Here is a 22,440-nt window from a genome sequence, read left to right as displayed (position 1 = left end):
ACTGCTTTAATGCTGTAACCTGGTAGCCAATAATTTCTAGTGTTTTTCTCCGGCTATGAAAGTCCATTGTAACAAGTTTTTATCATTCTTCAAACAATCTTCTTTTTGTAATCAACAGAAAAAAGTAAAAAGTTACTCAAATGTTTGAAGCCTTTCCACTTTTCTCTTGAAACATGCCCTTTGACTGCTATTTTTGGTGTAATGGCTTTGTTGGATAACCCCTTAAATAAGAATGCTCTAGCCTTTGCGTCACTGATAGGGCGGAGACGGATTTTATGACACTGGATATCCTCTAAACCTCCTCCAATTTGTATATATTGAAAAAGTTTACATTAAGAGGTTCCACTGAATTTTTTTTAGAAAACTGCAATCCTCTAAATAATTGTCAGGAATACAACATCTCTTCACTGATTTATAAGATTTAGTTTTTTCTAAGAAAGATCTCTGCCTTTTATTAATGTGTGCATTTGTCATTTATATTTTATGAATATTTATTTAGTTGCTTTGACAATTCTTGTACAGCAGGTGCTAATGTTGGTGTGTGTTTGTGTGTTTTTCTACTCCTTGGGGGTGGGATGGGAGACAGTGTTTTCGAATGTTTGTTTACCCTTAGTTATTGTAAAAAAAAAAAAGGAAAAAAAGTGTAAATTATTGAGTGTTTTTTTTTTTTTTTTAAGTAGACTCCACAAAAATAAAAACAAATAAAAAAATGTTTGAAGCCACAAAAGGTTAAGCGGTGGCTAAAATGTCATTTTGGTGAGAACTGTCCTTTTATTAGCAGGTATAAACAGGTCATGGTCAAAAACTACTTACCATTAGGCAGAATAGTTGGTTTCCACCCCTTGAGTATGTTGCTCATTTCCCAGCAGAATTTAGTGTAGAAGACGTCTGAGAAGATGTTCTCCATCCGATTGTTCTCAAACAGGTACTGCAAGCATGAATGACAAGAACGGAATCAAATCAAACCATACAGCACAGACAGACTGTGTTCAGCTTGTGTCTTTTCCTCTGGGTTTACCTGCTGGATGCCCAAGCAGAGGTAATAGATGCTGTCAGGACTGTATTTCTCTCCATTGGGTCGCCGGACTTCAGTGATAAACTTACAGAGACCGTAGCTTAATTCTGCCGTGCAACACTTCAACACGTCCTCCTTTAGTGTCATGCTGCGTGCTGTAAGAGATAAAAATAGTGTTTTTAATCTGTGCATGTCATTAAAAAAGAAAAAAAAATAACAGTTTGCCCTAGCAAATCTAAAATTGCACTTCCTGTTTGTTCTCAGTTACATTCTTTAGGCTCATACACACCGGGATGCTTTTCGCTTGTGTTTATCGTTAACGTTTTTCAAGACGTTTTTCCGGATTCAAAGCCGAGCCATTTTCACTGGCATCAAGCAGAAGAGTATGCGAAATTCCTCCTTGACACCAGGTGGCCCTACACAACTTTAAGCTTCTGACATCCGCTTGTAACACTGAAGAAGATGACAAAGTTGACACGCTTGTTATGGATGGTTCAAGCAGCGCCAGCTCTAGCGATGAAGAAATTATTATTGTTTACTAGTGCAATAAGCAGCTCCACGTTCATAATCGCCTCTGGGCATCTTCAATGTGAGATTGCATTGACAGTTTTGCGCTTGAGCGCCTCCAAGTGCTGTTTACTTTAACTTCAGCAGCTACATGCACATGAACAAAAGTCCCAATCTGATTGGTGAAGAAGGTTTTAAAGTGGCGCGTCAAATAAAAAAATAAAAAAACACGTGAATGAGGCTTTTTTTTTTTTAAATGACGCTTTTACGTCTGCCGTTTTGCGTGTTGGTGTCCACGATCACATTGACGCCCTTTATTTAGTCACAAGGTGTTAAACATCGACGCAATACGCAAATAAAAAGCTTTCCGGTGTGCATGGGCCTTAGGATTAAGTGATTTTGAGGTATTGGACGTGGCTAACATACTAACCAGGACCCTCCAACAGTCAGTTTTGAAAATAAACAGAAATAGTGAAGAGGAGGAGGTGTCTGTTAGGTTGTAAAAACTCTCCCCAAACACTCTTCCTGAACGAAAAACCTACTTTACTACATGCAATCAGCTTGCAGCAGAAAAAAAAACAAGCCACGCCCACTGTCTTGTCTGTTCATATTCAATTTTAATAGGAACTGCGTCACAATATGAAAAGAAAAAAAATAGTCGCCGCTTCTGCTTCATGTGGACTTTATTGGTTAAAAAAATAAAAAATAAATTTAATATGAGCTTTATTTATATTTATTTTTGTTTGTTTATTTATTTATTTTGTTTAAATTATTATAAATTTGGACATATCTTTGTATATCTCCATAAAGCAGATATTTCTCCTAAGTGAGAGAAAAAAAAGGTGAAGGTTTTTAGAGATATCTGGCTTAAAAAAAAAAAAAAAAACTATAATAAAAAAACAGAACAACAAAATTTTTAGTCTGTCTGTTATTTAAGGACAAAATTATTAGCCCCTTTAAGCTATATTTTTTTCCGATAGTTTACAGAATAACCATCATTATACAATAACTTACCCTAATCTGCCTAGTTAACCAAATTAACCCTTTTAGGCCTTTAAATGTCACTTTAAACTGTACAGAACGTGTCTTGAAAAATATATTGTCAAATATTATTTACTGTCATCATGGCAAAGATAAAACAAATCAGTTATTAGAAATTAGTTATTAAAACTATTATGTTTAGAAATGTGTTGAACAAATCTTCTTCGCGTTAAACAGAAATTAGGGGAAAAAATAAAAAGGGGCAAATAATTCAGGGGGGCTAATAATTCTGACTTTAACTGTAATATATAAACGGTTATTAAAAACATTTAGTAAATGTATAAAAAAGAAAAGAAAGAAATGATATGATAGGGTTAATAGATGATAGGGTTAATAGACATCTTTTAATAGATGTGGTTATCTGCAAAAATAAATTTAATTGGATTTATTCATTTTCAGGTTTTTTTTTTACTTATTTAAAATAAATAATAATAATAAATTGACAAATGTCTTTAATCTCTCCATAAACCAGATATTTTTCCTAAGTGAAAGAAAAAAAACATTTTGAAGAGAAGAATTCTGGCTCTGTGCATTGGTAAAAAATAAATAAATTACAAATTAACAAAAAAAAAAAAATAATAATAATATATATATATATATATATATATATATATATATATATATATATATATATATATATATATATATATATATATATATATATATATATATATAAATAAATAAATAAACATATATATATATATATATATATATATATATATATATATATATATATATATATATATATATAAATAAATAAACATATATATATAAACATTATTAACTAACTATATGTATAAGAAAAAAAAAGAAAAAGAATTACATGCTAAATTATAGCTGAATAAATAAAGAGTAATAAAATAAACACTTTAAAGCAGGGGTGTCCAAACTCAGTCCTGGAGGGCTGGAGTCCTGCATATTTTAGTTCCAACCCCAATTAAACACCTAAATCAGCTAATCAAGCTCTTTCTAGCTATGCTACAGACTTCCAGGCAGGTGTGTTGAAGGAAGTTGGAGCAAAACTGTGCAGGACACTGTCCCTCCAGGACCGAGTTTGGACACCCCCGCTTTAAAGCATACTTAGGAAAACAATTAATCATGCTATTATTTTTTTCAGGATGTCTTGAAACATTAAAGACGGCATATGTTGATGTCCACTGTGACAAAAATATTTAATCCTTGCATCCCGATGCCCCCAATGACACTTAAACCATCTTTAAACGTATAAGAGCAAAAATCAGGCTGACATTATGTAGTCCTTACCATTTAATAACAGGTTCAATGTTCCACAAGTATACCGACTAAATCAACTTTCTTTCAAGCATTGCTTCAGAATCAAATATAGTACATCACAGAAATTATTTGAGAAATTCAATTCTGGATAAAAAGCAAAACAAGACTTACAGCCAAATTTAGGAGCATCCGAGTTGGGTTGGGCGTTTTTCCAGCGTACCCAGTCCCTCCAGGCCTTGACGCCGTACTCGTGTTGCAGTTTGGAGAGGATGTTTGAAGGAACTGACGCACACTTACGACCCTTCACGCAAACAACAACAGACTTTTCAGCATTTTATGATGACATGAATAATGTCTGGATCAAATCAGATAAACTCTGTCTTTAAAAGTGCGTTTAGACGGCTGTCAGAAATAATGCTACTTTAGTTATTTTACCCGTTTCTTCTGAGTTGAGGCATCAGGTCCTTTCTTGCAAGATCTCCGTTTTCCAGAATCATTTTCCATTTGCTCTCTGAGAAGTGCAATGGTCTCTGAGGTGTGAAAGGGACCACATATACATCAAGTTTAAATGGAGGATCGTAACCAGCTCTGATTGCGTTTGTTAGGGATGCACCGATACCAGTATCGGGTCGATACTTCGTTAAAATACTCGTATTGTATATGAAATGCCGATACCACAATACACTTCATATTCACTCATTTCGTTTGGTATAATGTTTACCTTAATTTTAATATATGTTTAGTTGGTCAGTTATCTACAAAATAAACAAGAACAACCAATAACAGAGGTGAAGTGCTTCAAAACCAGTCCGTTATATGCTTCAGAGCCAAAACACAAACTGATTTGTTAAATAAAATTATAGTATAAATATAAAGTGAAGTATTAATCATTTCAGAGAAGTCCATGTTAAACTGTTTTCACTGTTAATGACAAAAACAAATTATCTACTGCGCCTGTTCACTGAAAGCATTACCAGATTACCTTGGAAGAACAAACTCGGTTGGAAGGTTGGTGCCGTGACCCGGATAGGAGCGAGGTGAGTGTAACGGAGGCCAGCTAGTGAAATGCTGTGCAGGTAAACATCACTCCTCTGACCTCTAAAGGTGCTCTAGTGACAAACACCATGGTCTTTAGTCTCTTTGATAAAGCAACAGACTCCCATGTGGAAGGTCACCGGTTCGATCCCAGCTCTAAACGGGTGGTATAGGACCGACGGGGTTACGTTGGTGCCGTGACCCGGATTGGAGTGAGGTTTAGGGAGGTGAGCGTAACGGAGGCCAGCTAGTAAAGTGCGGTGCGGGTAACCCTCACTCCTCTGACCTCTAAAGGTGCGCTAGCGGCAGGCGCTAGAGGCCATGGTCTGCCGTAAGAGCAATGGACTCCCATGCAGAAGGTTGCCGGTTCAATCCCAGCTCTCAGCGTGTTGGGTGGTGCAGGGCCGGCAGGGTTACACGTCACCAATATGCAATGTCAAGAGTGAGTTCACAATGTAACGTAAACTGCACACACTTGATTATGTAATGTGTAAAGGTGTGGACACGTCAGCGAAAAAATAACCTATCCTTAAAACATCCATGCTTAAACAGGCTATCAATTTACAGGATTATCAACAATGTGTGTATATTTCTGGCTTGGAATAGCCTTCTGTTAAAGATTTGTGTTCATTCCTGCTATTGGCAAACATAAAACCTCCTTTCAAATCAACCAAGAAACCAAGTCTAAGTAGTATCGGAATCGGTACTCTGTATCGGAGAGTACACAAATTAAAACACTAGTACTCATATCAGCTTGAAAAAAGTGATATCGGTTCATCCCTAGTGTTTGTTAACTCTTATTAACTCCAACAGAAATTTTACCGATTGGGAAATCCGCCTCCAAGTCCATCAGTGGCTCCCCTGCTTTGGTGGAGACGAGTGTCATTGTGGCAGATCTGGATGATGGAGCAGGAGCAAAAGTAGGAGTAGAAACAGGAGCAAAAGTAGGAGTAGAAGTAGAAGCAGGAGCAAAAGTAGGAGTAGAAGCAGGAGCAAAAGTAGGAGTAGGAGTAGAAGCAGGAGCAGGTGGTGGTGGTGGTGGTGGTGGTGGTTCAGGTTCTGGGGTTTGATCCAAAATTTGAGCAGGAGACACAGGATCCTCCTCCCAGCTCAGATTACTAGACAGATCTTGCAAATCGAGATCCTCCATAATGTTATCAGTCTGATCTAAGAATCAAAATAGGATTTTTTAGAGACCTAAACAGAAAAAGAGAGCCTAAACACCATAACTATTAATGGTTCCATCATTTACCACAGGAGCTGATGTGTTTCTCCTTCTCTGCATCCTCCGCCACCATCTCCGCCATCATGATGAGGTCGGCCTCCAAAGGATCATCAGGGATCTTCTCTTTGATTTCCTGAATGGTCTGTACAATGTGTTCGGCGCTGTCCAGAGTCGTGGGGAAGAACAAGGGCACTGGAACCTGTGGAGGAAATTACAGCTACATTTACATCATCATAAACTGCAAAAACAACATTCAGCGTCTGCATCTTAAAAGAATACTGTAGTCATAATTCACTTTAACACATATTATTATGGGCACACAATTTAATACGTTACAGATGTCCAGAAAATGTGTCCACTATTTATACCTCACAGATAGTTTATTTTATACAACTGTTCTGTCTGGTTCTCAAATCTGATTGGCTGATAGCCATGCAATATTCCCATAATTAAAGCACTCATACAGCCTGCTCACCCTTGTGTATTACTCCGCCCACATAGTGACAGCGAATCAATAATCTCACTACAGTTTGACAAATATGGCAGCTGTTGGATATTGTACTTTTGAGGCTATTTTCTGCAGGAATGTGCTAGTTTAGATTGCAACTATGCAGTTTATTTATAGTGATTTTTAAATATTTATATTTTCGGATATTCAACATGTCAAAGGCCATCAGCCTGTCATATTAAGCAGAGCAAAGACAAGATGGCAACAGAGACCACATAAGTCCTTAAGGGAGAGTTCTCAGCGTAATTTATAACTACAGCTGATCAAATCCTTATAAACCAGGTAAGTGACATTATAAGTCAATCTCTCTTTTGTATGTTGTAGTGCTGTATTTGTACCAGAGTAATTGTAGTGTTTCTGGTAGTGTTTGTTCTGGCTTTCTGGGGATTATTTATTGTGATATCCCGATTGCAACACAAAATATTGGGAAATCTCTGTAAACTGATGGCATTTCATGTTGTTCAGCCTTATAATCTTAAAATGTGAGCAAAATCACCTGTTGTGTCAACACTTCAGCCATCACACAAGAGAACCATTTAAACACTAACTGTAAAGTGACGTTATTGAAGTAGCAACAGATTCAGCTGTTCTGACGTCAGCTGCAGCTTTGAAGCAATGGCGGAAGAAAGTAGTTCCTCATACAAAAGAATTTTTAGACTCTCCGTGTTTGATTTTCTTTTTTCTATACATGATTATGCCATTGTACTGTGGCATAAACCCAATATCATACTCGCAGTAGTGCGATATTGCTCATAGGATGCTGCAAATGCCCCAATTTGAGAGCAAGCATGCAAATGAGCCCCTTGAAAAGGGGCGGAGACTTTACAGCTGTGCCTCAGTTGCTTTGGCATCAACAAACAAAACAACTACATGCATGTAAAATAGTGCAAGTTTAAACACCTAACATCTACATTTTCTTATTCATATAAACTTGTTTTAATAAAGTACTTTCTTTTTTTTTTTTATAAATTAATTTTAATGAACTGAAAATCTCTTCACTCTCCATCAACATTGGATCAATGAACTTATTTCCTATTGCACCCCTAAGAAAACACTGCTCAGCGTTAGAGAATCACAAAGGACTTTTTAACCAAAAATTGAGAAGCTTTTCTGGTGCCTCCACCTTTCACTTCTTAGTTGCATGCTTTACTATTATTTTTTTATTAATCTCTTTAATACTGAGGTTTTTTTCCTATTTGCTTTTGGCAAAATTATAATAAAAAATATTCTGTTAATGTTCGTGCAACAGGATTTGATTTACTTATCTTTGAAAAAACTGGGGAAAAAATGACTTCCTTTGTAACATTACACCCTAAAGTCTGGATAACACAGAACATTATTGTTTTTTAGCAGCGAGAGGTTTTGTGTGCTGCTCATGAAACCTCAGTGTTCACCACCTGCTGCATCTAGCACAATTTTTCGGGAGCTCTGAATGCCTGAAGTTAAACAAAAGATAAAAACATAACATAAATGATTCTCATAGTAGTTTGAGTGCTCGAGCACCTACACACCCACATAAAAAAATAAATAAATAAAAAAAAACACAAACAGCACACTCCTCTTCTAAAGTCAACCAATAAGGCAGTGTTGTGCACCTCACATTTTCAAACCTGAAAAGTGCAATCTATGTGATCAGGCCTAAGGAAGGTGAAAGTAGCGAAGGATCACTTTAAAAATATTTGACATGCTCACTATAACATAACTTAAACTTGTAAAGTGATGATTAGAACGTATAGATGTACCGGAAGGGGCATCCCAACAGACTTAGGAACATATTGAGAGTAGAGATTCATGGGAACTGGCACATAGACTGGCACCGGAACAGGCAGCACTATCACTTTAGGTGCCTCATCTGCAAGATACAAGAGTTCATATACATAGCGTCAGCTTTGAAAACATATTCTTGATTAATAAATAGTGCAGAAAATGGTAAATTTGCATAAAATGAAGTTTGTTTTAAAAAGTGTGTGGTAGCCAGTACCTTTCTGTATCTCAGCATCAGCGGTGTGGGGTTTACAGGTTGTGGATTTGTTTTTGCTTGGGGATTTGTTCTGTAGGATTTGGGATCTCAGATTACGTTTCTGATAGCAGAGAAAGGAGCAAATGATGAATTCACATCTAATCAGAGTAATCCTAACAAGCACTTTAAGAATCTGATTTTGTTTTCAATTAATATTGTGTTACTCTGAGACAGATTTTTTTCTGATAAACTCACATGCTTCATGGTCACATCTGTTTGAACAGAGCCTGAGGAAACAAATGAGTGCAAGTAAATAATTTGAGCAACAAAATAAGCAATACATCTTAAGGTACCGCACACTAAATCCGAAACATTCACATGTTAAAAAATAAATTCAACCTCACGTTGTGCCAATCATACTGACACACTGCCTCTGAAAATTTCTGTCATCTGGTTTGTTTTTCCCCCTAATTTTTTGCATCCAAAAAGCCATTTTGAGGGGTGTTTTGATAATTCAGGGCCGCCATACAAGCGAAAGGCATGAAGCATCAGAATGCTTTTTGTTTTTAAGTACTTTCTAGGCCTTGAATCCACATGTCTGAAGTTCAAGTACTTTCAAGAAGCCTGGGAACGCTGTATAAAGTAAGGCTGCTGAAGTAAACAATAATACGCATTGAACTCGTGTGCATGACAATTTTTGGATTTGAATATGAGAAAACACGTGAAAATTTAGGACTTCAGTGTGTAAAGACGTTCTTTACTAGTTTTTTGAATATATGTTATGTAAAATTGTTTAATTTCAATATTAATAATTCTAATTACCTTTCGCATTCGTGTTTCCTGAAACGCCTGGCTGTTTGCTGGATGGCCCTGAAAGTGAAACGACACTGGCAATGACCGGCGTGGCCTCTTTAGGCTTCTGTGTGACTGCAGATGACATTGGCTTTGCACCTGTAGAGACAACACATGACTCTTGACTTTTAGCCAGTCAATGTACATACAGTTGAAGCCCTCCTGAATTATTAGCCATAGTATAACAATGATTTGTTCTGTAGACAATCGGGTAAAAAACATTGCTAAAGGAGACTTAAAATACTGACCTTAAAATGATTTTAAAACAATATTTTTTTTTATTCTAGCCAAAATAAAACAAATAAGACTTTCTCCAGAAGAAAAAAATATTATAGGAAATACTGTGAAAACTTCCTCGCTCTGTTAAACATCATTTGGGAAATAATTTAAAAATAAAAAAAATTCACAGGAAGGGGATAATGTTGATAATGATGACTGCATGTAATGAGCTAAAAGCAGATTAGATAAAAGCAGAGCGATCAAGCCAATGATCTGCATGCGGACATACACTGTGTGGCCAGAGATTTGCTGGTTGCCTTGATGACGGCTCCAGTGATGCCCTGCAGACTGCAGAAAAACATCAGGCACCGCAGGCTGCAGAAGTGCTTCATCTCTCCCAGCCATTTCACAGACTCATTCATCTTCTTGATCTGTCTGCACATTGAGCACTTTATTTCCTGTCAAAATTGTGCAACAGGAACATTTTCTGTTAATTTCAGAAGCCACATCTGTTGCATAAAGTATAATGTTGCAGCACAATGATGCTTACAAAAAAAAAAAAAAAAAAAAAAAAAGCAGCAGCAATAGCTCACATTTCTTCATATAAATAAGTACATGACACAACTAAACTATCAATAAATACGTCATTAATAGACTAACTAAAATATAGTAATACTGCTAAATACAAATTACAATAAATAAATAAATAAATAAATTTAAAAATATAAATACAATAAATAAGCCAAAACAAAAACAAATAAACAACTAGATTTATATTATTAGTATTAAATGCAATAAACTACAACCCCCAAGTCAGAATAAGTTGGCACAGTAAGGAAAACAGTAGTGATTTCCAAATGCACTTTGACTTGTATTTCATTGGAATCATTACACTAAATATCTTATGTTTTGTCTTGTCGGATTCATTTCATTTGTAAATGTACATCCTTTCCTGTCATTCAGACCTATAATACATTCCAAAAAATCTATTTAGGGCTAACAATCAGGTAAATTGGTTGAATAATGATAAGATTTGAAACAAGTGATGTCAACAGGTGATTGTAATTATGATGAATTATGATTGTAAAAATGATTTACATTTATATAGCGCTTTTCTAGACACTCAAAGCGCTTTACACACAAAGGGGAGAATCTCCTCAACCATCAACAGTGTGCAGCATCCACCTGGATGACGCAATGGCAGCCATATTTCACCAGACCACACACCAGCTGCAATGATGGACTGGGCCAATTTGGCCTTTTTCTTTTTCGAAGGACATCCTGAGATTTAACGTCCACAGAGAGTCAGGACCTCAGTTTAACATCTCATCTGAAAGACAGCGCTCACTGAGCAGTATAGAGTCCCTTCAATATATTGGGGCATCAGGACCCACACAGATTGAGCGCCCCCTGCTGGCTTCACTAACACCCCTTCCGGCAGCAACCTGGCTTTCCCATCCATGTACTGACCGGGCGCAGCCCTGCTTAGCTTCAGTGGGCGACCATGTAAGAGTTGCAGAGAGCTAGCAGCTGTTAATTCTCATTCATCTAGAAGCCAGATCACCACATGGGCTCAGGACTACTTATGCAAACCTTTGTCAAGAATTCGCAGTTCCCCAAATGCCAGTTAAAACTGTACAATGCCAAAAGGAAGCCCTATGTTAACAGAATCCAGAAGCACTGTTGACTTCTCTAGCTTCAGAAGCTGCGATCGTTTAATTTCCGTTTTCCAAACTGTCCCAACTTTTTCTGATTTGGGGTTGCAAGTTTACTTTTGTTGTTGGGTTTAGTTATTTTAGTGATTGACAACTACCTAATTTAATATTTTGTTATGCATTGTGTTACTGTTTTTTAACCATTCAGAAGTGTGGGTACTTAGAAGTTTTATATTGTACAACTGTTTTTAATATACACTATAGCAGGGGAGGTGCACAGTTTAGCTCCAACTCTAATCAAACACACCTGATTAAAGATTTTTAGTGATCTTGAAGACACTGATTAGCATGTTCAGGTGTGTTTGATTAGTGTTGGAGCTAAACTCTGCAGGATAGTAAGGCCCTACAGGACCGAGTTGGCCCACCCCTATACTTTATTATACTATTTTATAATATGTTCCAATATAAAACATCAATATTTTGTATGTTGGCTGGTTATGAACTTGTTTGTTTAGCTGATTTAGTATATTTAAAACATTACCTGACGAATCAGTAAATTATGTTGTGACAAGCAATCGCTCCCACAGAACTCCTCCTGTTTGCCATTGAAGACTTCCGTCACTACAGTCTTAGAAGTGCTGTTACAGTGGAAACAATTGCTACAGTGCTTTGTCCCCCAACGCTTGACCAGGTTCTGCTCAAAGAGTGCCCTGCATTCTGTACAGAAAGAAATAAAAGCACATATTCAAACTGACAAGCCAAATTTGTGGTAACTAAAATCTTGCATGACAGATTTCCAAATGATAAAATAAGATGATGATAATTATATGCATGCTTACTCTCGTCGCAGAAAGAGCGGTCAACTCTGTTTATCCTTCTCACGACTTTGACTCTTTTATTGAGGTTGCAGTTTTCACAGCGAGCCACCACACGGTTGACCTTTCTGAACTCATCGATACAATCGTTGCCACAGAAAGCGTACATTTTCCTCTGAAAATAAAAAATAATGTAGACCTGCAATCAAACTAGGGCTTCACAATATAGGACAAAAATGATCGTTAGCATTATAATAGTATATGCAATATACGCATCACAGACAAGTGATAAATTACATTTATTTTATGCATTGTTTTTATGCCAGATTGACTTGTGTGCCTGACTATTGATCCTAAAGGCTCTTTTCTGAATAAAAAAAAAAACGACACGTGATAGGAGTTTTTGTCCTAACCAATACCTATTTCTCCCAGGTAAACAACAGGATAAACTATGATCACCTCAGGTACACCTCATGCGCTTTATTCAGTGTTAAATGTTAAATTTTTTTTACTGCTCTAGCCAATAGCAGATTCCGGGAAGGTTTGGCTAAAGATAGTAAGGCCCCATCGGTTTTAGATAAACTCCACACACACTGGTAATGTTTTAAAGACTAAACGTTTGCAACATGACAGTTGTTTTTAAGTCTGAATTAGAATTAGTTAGATCTAAAAAGCATCTTTAATGCGTTTATTTTAATATCATTAAATAATTGCTTAATCATAGCTAATAAAACAGCGTTGTTCTAGGGCAGGGGTGTCAAACTCAATTCCTGGAGGGCCACAGCCCTGCATAGTTTAGTTGCAACCCTGCTCCAACACACTTACCTGTAGGTTTCAAACAAGACTGAAGGACTCAATTAGTTTGATCAGGTGTGTTTAATTAAGGTTGGAACTAAACTGTGCAGAGCTATGGGCCTCCAGGAAACGAGTTTGACACCCGTGTTCTAGGGAAATGTTATGCTGGAAGAAATATTGTTAAGGCAATGCTTAGCGCATATGGCATATATTTATAGAATCATGCAGCCCTAACTCAAACAACTAATAACAAGCATGGAAATTAAAATCAGCATGAAAGTGAAGCATGAGTACCTTATACTCCATCAGTTCTGGCTTGTGGAAGAAGGCGTTCAGACACTGACAGCAGGGGATTTTAGTGACGTTTTGGCCTTGACCACTAGGGGTGCTAGTCTTGGCTGCTGAGCTGGACTCCGATGAAGCAGGTTTGGGGGCAGCAGTTTTTGCTGTGGTTGTGTTGCTGCTTGTAGAGGTTACGGTGTTCACTTGTGTGTTCGCTTTTTTATTATTCAATGATTCCTAAAGCAAGCAAAACAAAGATCCACACAAATTAATACCATGCAAATCACTTAAGTAGAAAAGATCAGTGCCAGACTTGACTGAACTGTACCTGATATGCTACTACGCAGGAGAATGTGCAGAAGTTTTGAACGGATCCTTCAGACATGGCTATGTGGTACTGAGGCACTAGTTTCAGCTTGCAGTTGTTGCATTCCACTGGAGCAGCTAGATTGCACGGAAACAAAAGTGTTTTCATTTTTACACATTAATAGAATGAAAGAGATGAAATGTCACACTGAACATACAGTGGTAGGCAAAATAGGTAGCATATTTAAGAGGTTTAATTGTTTTTATTTTATTGATGCGGCCATAACAATAACCACAATGATTATGATGAAGATTTTTATTTATTTATGCCATGTCAGCAACAAAGGCTATTTTCATGGTTACTGTTCACTGTCAATGACTACATTTACATGGACATCAGTAATCGAATTGTTTGCTTTGATCTAATTAAGAGAATAATAAGACTAATGTGTTCACATTGAATGTTACTTTCATGATCCCGTTTTACATGTTACAGCACATAATTATATGACAACTATAATTTCACCGCTGGGTCTATTTTTGTAGCTGTTCACACTCAATTAAAGTGAATTGTAAATTGATAATGACCAAAACACATTGAATGACAGTAAAAATGAAACATTTTCCCCAATAATTGCATTGACAAGATCCACTGATTTGTATGCAATGTTTCTGCTCTACATATGCACTGTGACGAGCTGCTTAAACTCTGTTTGTGCATGCGGTTTGAATGTGTGCCAGTGGAGGAGACGCTGTTGCAGGAGTTAGGGTGTTGGGCAGAGGACCTAAACTCTACACACAAATCACAGCCTTTGGCCTTAGTAGCTGAAAACATAATTACACTTGTGTTGAAGCTCTCGTGAAATATACTGACATTACCAGAGAGATAGACAGCTGTGTTCTAAGTGTATAAAAACACTTCATGTGTTATTTGGTGTCTGCTAGCAACGATCTGCACGTTTCATTAACATTATAAAACGCAAATAATGTTTAAGGCAAAAAGATCAATGCTTTGAGATCTACAAGATATTCAAATTATTTTGGCCATCACTGTATGTGTGTATTAGTGGAATTTAAATACAAAACATTTACTAATTTTATAAAAGGGTCTATAGCTGCATCAACCATTTTTGCAATAAAGAAATGGTTCATAAAAAAAATAATAATAATTTTCACTGCAAAAAAAAAATACAACGGTTGCAAAACATCCATTTCAAATAAATCCTGCGCTCAAATAAACTCATGCGTTCCGAACAGGTGATGGTCACTATTGACTGCCATAGTAAAAAAAAACATACTAAGGAAGTCAATGGTGACCAATCAGTGGACCATTATGTAATGGACCGTTATTTTAAATGTGTTATCCACTATTTTTTTAAGGAATATGTGGCCATAGTACCTGACAAACCCACAGTCTGATCTTTACTCGCAGTGACACAGGAGACAGAGCAGAAAAGCTCCCGGATTCCCTCTGCGTTTGGACTGTCCAGTGCATCTTCCGCAGGCCTCAGGGCATGACACGTCTTACAGGTGACAAGTTTCAGGCTCCTCTGTAAGTGAAGATCAGTTTATCACATGTACGCATGCTTTAACAGTAGTTTTGCAACCAAATCACTTCCTCTGCCTTTACCTTTTTGTAAGCTGTAAGGCAGGTTTGGCTGCAGAACTTCATAACTCTATCCTCCATCCGCAGAGATGGACACTGAGCGTCTGTGCCATAGCAGAATCCTCCACAGTTCACACAGCTGTTCATGTTCAGCTTATTGGAGGAGCGGAACTGGTTGAAGCAGCCATCGCTGCACAGCTTTTGAATGGAGCCTCTGAAGTTCACCTCATGAACGTGTCTCTATATGAGAAAAATCATGCAAATAACAAAAGCTTTAAAAGGGACCTATTGTGCAAAAATCACTTTAATAAGGGGTTTAAGGCATCCGGCTTTGAATATAAACCAGCTTCAATTGGTAAAAACATAATATTTTATAAACACACTTCACAAAAAAAGTCTGCAGAAACTGGTTGTTGCTAGATCACATAATAATGACAATCATTTATATAATTTATTAAATGTCAGACAGAAAGAGATGGCTACTCACTATTCCTGCCTTCTGACACACACTGCACTTGAAAGTTAAAGCGTTGCGGCATTTCTGACTGCAAAACTCCTTCCCAGCCCCTGACATGTCCACTGGGGCAACTATGATGCTACTGTCTTCATGAATCTCTCTGAAGGGAAAAAGGTACAACATGTTACTTAATTAAGCCATGCATAATTAGTCATCTTGGAATTCTAAGGTTTAGTTGTGTTAAAACTGACAAACTTACTTGCATTGTGATTTGTTTATTACAGGGGAGTCTAAATTTGGTCCTGGAGGGCCAGTGTCCTGAGTTTAGCTCTAACTTGCTTCAACCCTGACAGGAAGTTTGTAGTGTATCTAGTAAGAGCTTGATTAGCTGGTTCAGGTGTGTTTGATTAGGGTTGGAGCTAAACTCTCCAGGACTGAGTTTGGACACCCCTGGTTCATTTCAATGTTGCACTCAAACCTGGTTCTATAAGGTTCTCTTTGTGAACCAACCAATCAACAGTTTGAACACATACAACAGAACCAATGAGGATCTCAGCGGCCCGGATGAGTGACATTTGGTCTATGTTACAAATTGTGTCACTAGCAGATAGAGAAAGAAAAGTTTTTGTTTTTTGTTTTAACTAATGGCATCAATGCATTTAATTACCCTTCATATTTCTACTTAAAATTAACTTCTGCAATGGACAAAATATCTAGCACTGCCTTTAATGCTTATTTTTAAGAAAAAAAGTGTCCTAAAATACAAAAGCAGTATTAATGTGATTTTCTTATACTAATAGTTTTAAAGAAGATAATCATAATTCATTCAATAAAACAAATTAAGTTTTTATCTGAGGGTTTGAAATCTATTTAACATGTCCCAAATGATTTAGATAGATTTAAAATACATTTAGGATCTCTCTATATGCCATTTTCATGCATGAATAAGATTTGTTTACCACATTATTTTGCTTCAGGGAAAAATGTAAAATCTTTACACTGAATTTCACAAAAAATAAAGCTCAGGATGCAGATTATACACCACCTGACAAATTTTTTGTCGCCCATCCAAGTTTTAGGAACAAGTAATAACTTGACTTCTAGTTGATCAGTTGGAATCAGAAGTGGCTTATATGAAAGGCAAAGGCCTCTAGATTACGCTTATTGTACCAAAATAAAATATGATCATGCCTTGATTTTTAATTATTTAATTAAGACAGTAAGGTCTGACATTGCTTAGGCAAAAGTTGTGTCACTAAACAGAAAAAATGTACAGTATAATATATAAAATCATGGAGCAGTGGAAACAGAATGAATATTGAGTATGACTCCCATGAGCTTGGAGGACTGCATCTACACATCTCTGCAATGACTCAAATCACTCATTAATAAAGTCATCAGTAATGGCAAAGAAAGCGTTCTTGCAGGACTCCCAGAGTTCATCAAGATTCTTTGGATTCATCTTCAATGCCTCCTGCCCCTGACATGCTTGATAACGTTTGTGTCTGGTGACTGGGCTGGCTATTCCTGGAGCACCTTGACCTTCTTTGCTTTCAGGAACTTTGATGTGGAGTTTGAAGTAAGAGGAGCGCAGTCCTGCTGAAGAATTTGCCCTCTCCCTCTTATTTGTGGCACAAATGTCTTGATACCCCAGGCTGTTGATGTTGCCGTCCACTCTGCAGATCTCTCGCACGCCCCCATACTGAATGTAACCCCAAGCCACGATTTGTCCTTCACCAATCTTGACTGATTTCTATGAGAATCTTGGGTCCATGCGGGCTCCAATAGGTCTTCTGCAGTATTTGTGTGGAGAGGGATGCAGTTCAACAGATCATTTGTCTGAAAAATCTACCTTCTGCCACTTTTCCAAACGATCAACTAGATGTTCAGTTATTTTTTCTTGCTTTTACAACTGGGATCAACGACAAGACTTTTGTGAGGTAGCGTATATGCCAAATAATATACGTGAAATTAGATACTTCAAAAATAGTTACAGAACACAAAGCATACTTGAGGCAGTGGTGACATGCTTTATTCTTGGTGCTCCGGAGACATTCAAGTGAGCAGTAGATTTTAGCAGAGCCACTGCGCTGGAAGGCTGTTTGTCCCTTCAGCAAGACCTTATTGCAGGCAGTGCACAGAACACCAAGTCGCTTGAAATTCTGAATGGACTCCGTTTGTGCTCCTGTGAGATGAAGAGGAAACTTTAAGGATGCAGGAAGTGATTTCAGACCTTAAAGACCAAATCACACTGGAATCTCTGATAAGTGATGTGCCGCAGTCTGGCGATGGTCAGTGTGAATTGTCTTTCAAGGCAAGGCAAGTTTATTTATGTAGTCATTTCATACACAGTGGTTATTCAAAGTGCTTTACATCAATAGCAATAAAAGAAACATAAAATACAAGTATAAGAAAATAAAACAAAGAATGAACATGATTAAAAACAGATTAAAATGTGTTAAAATAGGCTTTAATGAAATGAAAAAGACATTTCTGATCTTTCAAAGGAGTTGCTCATGCAAAAGAAATTATCCAGTTTTTTAAGGATGGTTATTAAGAAATGTGTAATGATGTCAAATTATACTGGATAAAAATATATATATATATATATTAAAAAAATATATAAAGCTAGTAATTGTTATAATGCTCATACCAGTGGATGCATTATTTACACCAGACACCTGATGATAAGATCCGAGCCTCTGTTGGTCAAAATCCTAGAATAGACAAAATTACCACACATTGGTTTAATCCATAACCATTCATAAAAATCTGCATGCTCAAAAGTACTAGAAACATGTATCTGACATCAGAATATTTTTTTTCCACAATTCACACATTTATTGTTTGGAAATGCTATATGCCATGCCATTATCTTATATAAAATATAGTGTAGTATTCAAATGTTTGTAGACTAAAAATACTGACTGCTGCTAAATATTTTTCTTGTCCCACAAAATAGGATTCTAAAATGAATAGAACACGTCAAGTAACTTTATTAGGTACACCTGTCCAACTGCTCGTTAACGCTAATTTTTTATTAGACAATCAGATGGCAGCAACTCAATGCATTTAGGCAGGTAGACATGGTCAAGATGATCTACTGCACTTCAAAATGAGCAACAGAATGGGGGAGAAAGGTGATTTAACCGACTTTGAACATGGCATGGTTGTTGGTGACAGACAGGCTGGTCTAAGTATTTTAGAAACTGCTGATCTACTAGAATTTTCATGCACAACCATCTCTGAAAGAAAAAATATCTAGTGAGCGGCAGTTCTGTGGATGCAAATGGATTGCTGATTCCAGAGGTCAGAGGAAAATGGCCAGACTGGATGGAGCTGATAGAAAGACAACAATCAAATAATCACTCGTTACAACTGAGGCATGTATTGAGGCCGATGGACTACAGCAATGACCACAGCGGGTGTCACTCCTGTCTGCTAAGAACAGGAAACTGAGACTAAAATTTGCACAGGCCCACAAAAATTGATCAACAGAAGATTGGAGATATGTTCCCTTGTCTGATGGGTCTTGAGCTCTGCTTTGACATTCAGACGGTAGAGTCAGAATTTGGCATCAACAACATGAAATCATTGATCCATCCAGCCTTGTGTAACAGTCCAGGCTGGTGGTGGTGTAATGGTGTGAGGGATATTTTCTTACCACACTTTGGGCCCATTAGTACCAATCATTGTGTCAACGCTACAAAATACCCGAGTGTTGTTGCTGATCATGTCCATTTCTTTATGACGACAGTGTACTCATATTCTGATGGCTACTTCCAGCAGGATAACGCACCATGTCATAAAGCGTGAATCATCTCAGACTGGTTTTCGGAACATGACAAGGAGTTCACTGTACTCAAACAGCTTCCACAGTCACCAGAACTCAGTCCAATAGAGCACCTTTGGGATGTGGTGGAATGGGAGATTTGCATTATGCATCATAGATATGCAGCTAAAAAATCTGCAGCAACTGCGTGATGCTATCATGTCAATACGGATCAAAATCTATGAGGAATATTTCCAGTACCTTGTTGAATCTATGCCACAAAGGATTAAGGCAATTCTGAAGGCAAAATGAGGTCCAAGCAGGTACTAGTAAGGTGTACCTAATAAAGTGTCCAGTGAGTGTATTTACATATGAATTTTTGTTAACATTCTAAATGGCTTTACTGTAATATATCGATGTAATGCATTCAAGGAATACAGTTTTTGAAGGGTAGTTTAAGTAAATAATTTGCTCCAAAACCCTCTCAGGCTCAAATTAAGTTTTAGAAACAGGAATTGTATTTGGGGAAAATTATCATATGGGGGAGTACAATAAAATCCTGACTTTTTTTTAGAGAGACCTTCACATGCAAGGCATTTTGGGATGTTGCAGATTTGCAACATTGGCCCAGTGTGGTAATTAGACACTGAAGACTGAATATGATATGAACAATAACCTTTTATATACAACTTTTCAAACAATGTAACAAATTGCTTTTCAGTGGCAGAACAACAACAAAAACAATATGGGATCCAAATCCAATATTTCAAATCCTCATTGAGTAGGTCATGTTTTCAAGTCACTTTGTCATGTGGTACTCCAAGAAACAGTTTTTGTCTTTTGTAAAGCACAGAAGTACTTTGCACTTCAGGCAGGCCATTTGCGTGTAGCCATTCTTGCACAGTCTGCATCGTCCACGTTTCTCAGCATGGATGGGGAAATGATCGCATCGGTCTAATCTGACATCAACCGATGGTGCAGAGATCCTCTGAAGTGGAGGTGGGGCAGCTTGATGGGACGTTGGATCATCTTCCAATGACGGTCGTCTTCTTTTCCTACTGTTTAAGTCAGCCTGTTTGCCAACCTTGATGAGGGCATCTGCAACTTGAACACGGAAGTCAAGAAGTGGCATATACTTGTTCTCCTGCTTCTGGGTGAGATGACGACGATAGAGGAGCCAACCATTGACCAGTGATAGGTCAATCAAGTAGTACAAGATGCGCAGATACCAACGACGAGGGCGGAAGTCAGTGCGATAGAGAGCTGCAAACTTGTCTGCTAAGTCTACTCCTCCCATGTTGTGGTTGTACACCTTGACAATGTGGGGTCTGTCCACTTCCACATATTCCTTCTTCTCTTTCAACCACCTTCTGCATCTCTCAACAGGTTCAGGGCCAATGAAGGATAATGCCAGCAACACTGCCTTATCATCGTACCACTTCACGATGGACATCCCACTTGTCTTTTCGTATTTCACTTCATACGCACCACGCCCGGCCTTTGAGAGTTCCTTATCACTCTTGAGGGTACATCCACGGAGACGGTTACGATTGATGATAGCAACTGTTAGAATTTAACTGTTGCAAATCAGCAACGCCTGCCTTGAGAGGGTTAAGGTAAAGAGGGTCCAACCAGGAACTAGTAAGGTGTACCTAATAAAGTGGACAGTAAGTGTATTTGCATATGCATTTTTTTTAACGTGCTAAATGGCTTTACTGTCATATAAATCAATGTAATGCATCCACAGAATTAAGTTTTTGAAGGGCAGTTTAAGTAAAAAAATTGCTTTATGAAAAGAATAACTGGTAGGAGATATAGAGCCCCTAAGGCCGTACTCACACTAGGTACAGTTGCCTCGAACCGGGCCAAAGCACGCTTGTCCCCCCTCCCGTCTCCCCCGACGGCCCGCGCTCACACCATATCGGGCCTCGGCACGCTTACGTCATCGCTGCTGCGCTGTTCAGAAGCGCTCTCTATGGCAAGCCTTTTTAGCATTTAAATCTTTGTTCTGACTCCATAAATATATTTAGAGATATCTCTAATTATATTTTGACTAGTCATAATTATAATTCGACTAGTCAGAATAACAATTAGAGATATCTGCAACTGCAATTGTACTAGTACGAAATCAGATTGGAGATATCTGCAAATATATTATGACTAGTCATATTCCTCTATTGACTTCCATTGAAAAATATTTGCAGATATCTCTAAATAAGTTTTGACTAGTCAAAATTGTAATTAGAGATATCTCTAACTGAGTTTTTACTAGTCATACATTTGGAGATGTCTTTAATTCGTAATATTTAGAGATATTTACAATTATATTTGAAGATATCTCTAATTAATTTACTAATAGTCGAATTACAGTTGTAGATATCTTGAATTGGATTTTTGACGAGTCAAAACTCATTTAGAGATATCTGCAAATATTTTTCAATGGAGGAATATAACTAGTCATAATATATTTGCAGATATCTCCAATCTGATTTCGTACTAGTACAATTGTAATTGCAGATATCTCTAATTGTCATTCTGACAAGTCGAATTATAATAATGACTTGTCAAAATATATAATTATATCTCTAAATATATTTATGGATAGTCAGAACAAGGTTTAAATGTTAAAATGGCTTGCCATACGCTCTCACTCAGCAGCACAGTGGAGATTTCTCTAGTTATATCCTTTCAGTCGTTTGATATGCAGTGACATGCAGTCAAATATTTCACCAAACAGTCCTTAGGGATGCGGTGACACGCAGTCAGATATTTTACCGAACAGATCCGCCACTTTTGGCGCTCATAAACAATCATTAAGCTCTCGTGCTGCAGGAATGAGGAGGTCTGCTGAAGGCGCGCAGCTGGCGTGCTGTGAGGAGTTTGCTTCTTTAATAAACTACGGCAGTTTGCGATCACTGAACAGTAAGAATGATTAATAAATCCATATCAAACAGTCCCTTAAAAGTCACGTCTCGCTTTCGGTTACGGGCTTTGGCGCGTTTCGCGCTCACACACAAGCGTACCGCGCCAAAGCCCAAGTGTACCGCGCTCAGGCACACCTCTTCCAACCGGGCCAGGGCCGGCCAATCGAACCGTGCTTGAGCCCGATTCAGCGCACTCACACTTCTCAAACGATCCGGGAAACGGGCCTGGGCAC

General features: G+C 37.6%; 1 protein-coding gene across 17 annotated transcripts in view; it reads right to left on the bottom strand.

The window, feature by feature from the left end:
* zmym4.2 (zinc finger MYM-type containing 4, tandem duplicate 2) overlaps positions 1-22,440 on the bottom strand; it is a 44,528-nt gene that overhangs the window by 4,842 nt on the left and 17,246 nt on the right. For 8 of the 17 annotated variants that reach the window (XM_087294404.2, XM_087294405.2, XM_087294409.2 and 5 more), the window contains 20 exons: positions 18,165-18,228; positions 17,522-17,696; positions 15,542-15,671; positions 15,079-15,294; positions 14,848-14,998; positions 13,471-13,586; positions 13,155-13,379; positions 12,090-12,240; positions 11,792-11,967; positions 9,885-10,053; positions 9,347-9,475; positions 8,780-8,811; positions 8,546-8,645; positions 8,307-8,416; positions 6,084-6,255; positions 5,654-5,998; positions 4,232-4,326; positions 3,968-4,097; positions 1,019-1,170; positions 814-928 (listed from right to left, as the gene is read on the bottom strand). In XM_087294404.2, the coding sequence (XP_087150530.2) occupies positions 814-928; positions 1,019-1,170; positions 3,968-4,097; positions 4,232-4,326; positions 5,654-5,998; positions 6,084-6,255; positions 8,307-8,416; positions 8,546-8,645; positions 8,780-8,811; positions 9,347-9,475; positions 9,885-10,053; positions 11,792-11,967; positions 12,090-12,240; positions 13,155-13,379; positions 13,471-13,586; positions 14,848-14,998; positions 15,079-15,294; positions 15,542-15,671; positions 17,522-17,696; positions 18,165-18,228 (2,953 nt within the window). 17 annotated transcript variants of the gene reach the window in all.

Source organism: Danio rerio, chromosome 19 (assembly GCF_052040795.2).
Source record: "Danio rerio strain M-AB ecotype USA chromosome 19, GRCz13ab, whole genome shotgun sequence".
In the NCBI taxonomy this organism is placed as follows: Eukaryota; Metazoa; Chordata; class Actinopteri; order Cypriniformes; family Danionidae; genus Danio; species Danio rerio.
The sequence above is the reverse complement of the archived record's forward strand: the minus strand, read 5'-3'. Positions and strand labels throughout refer to the sequence as shown.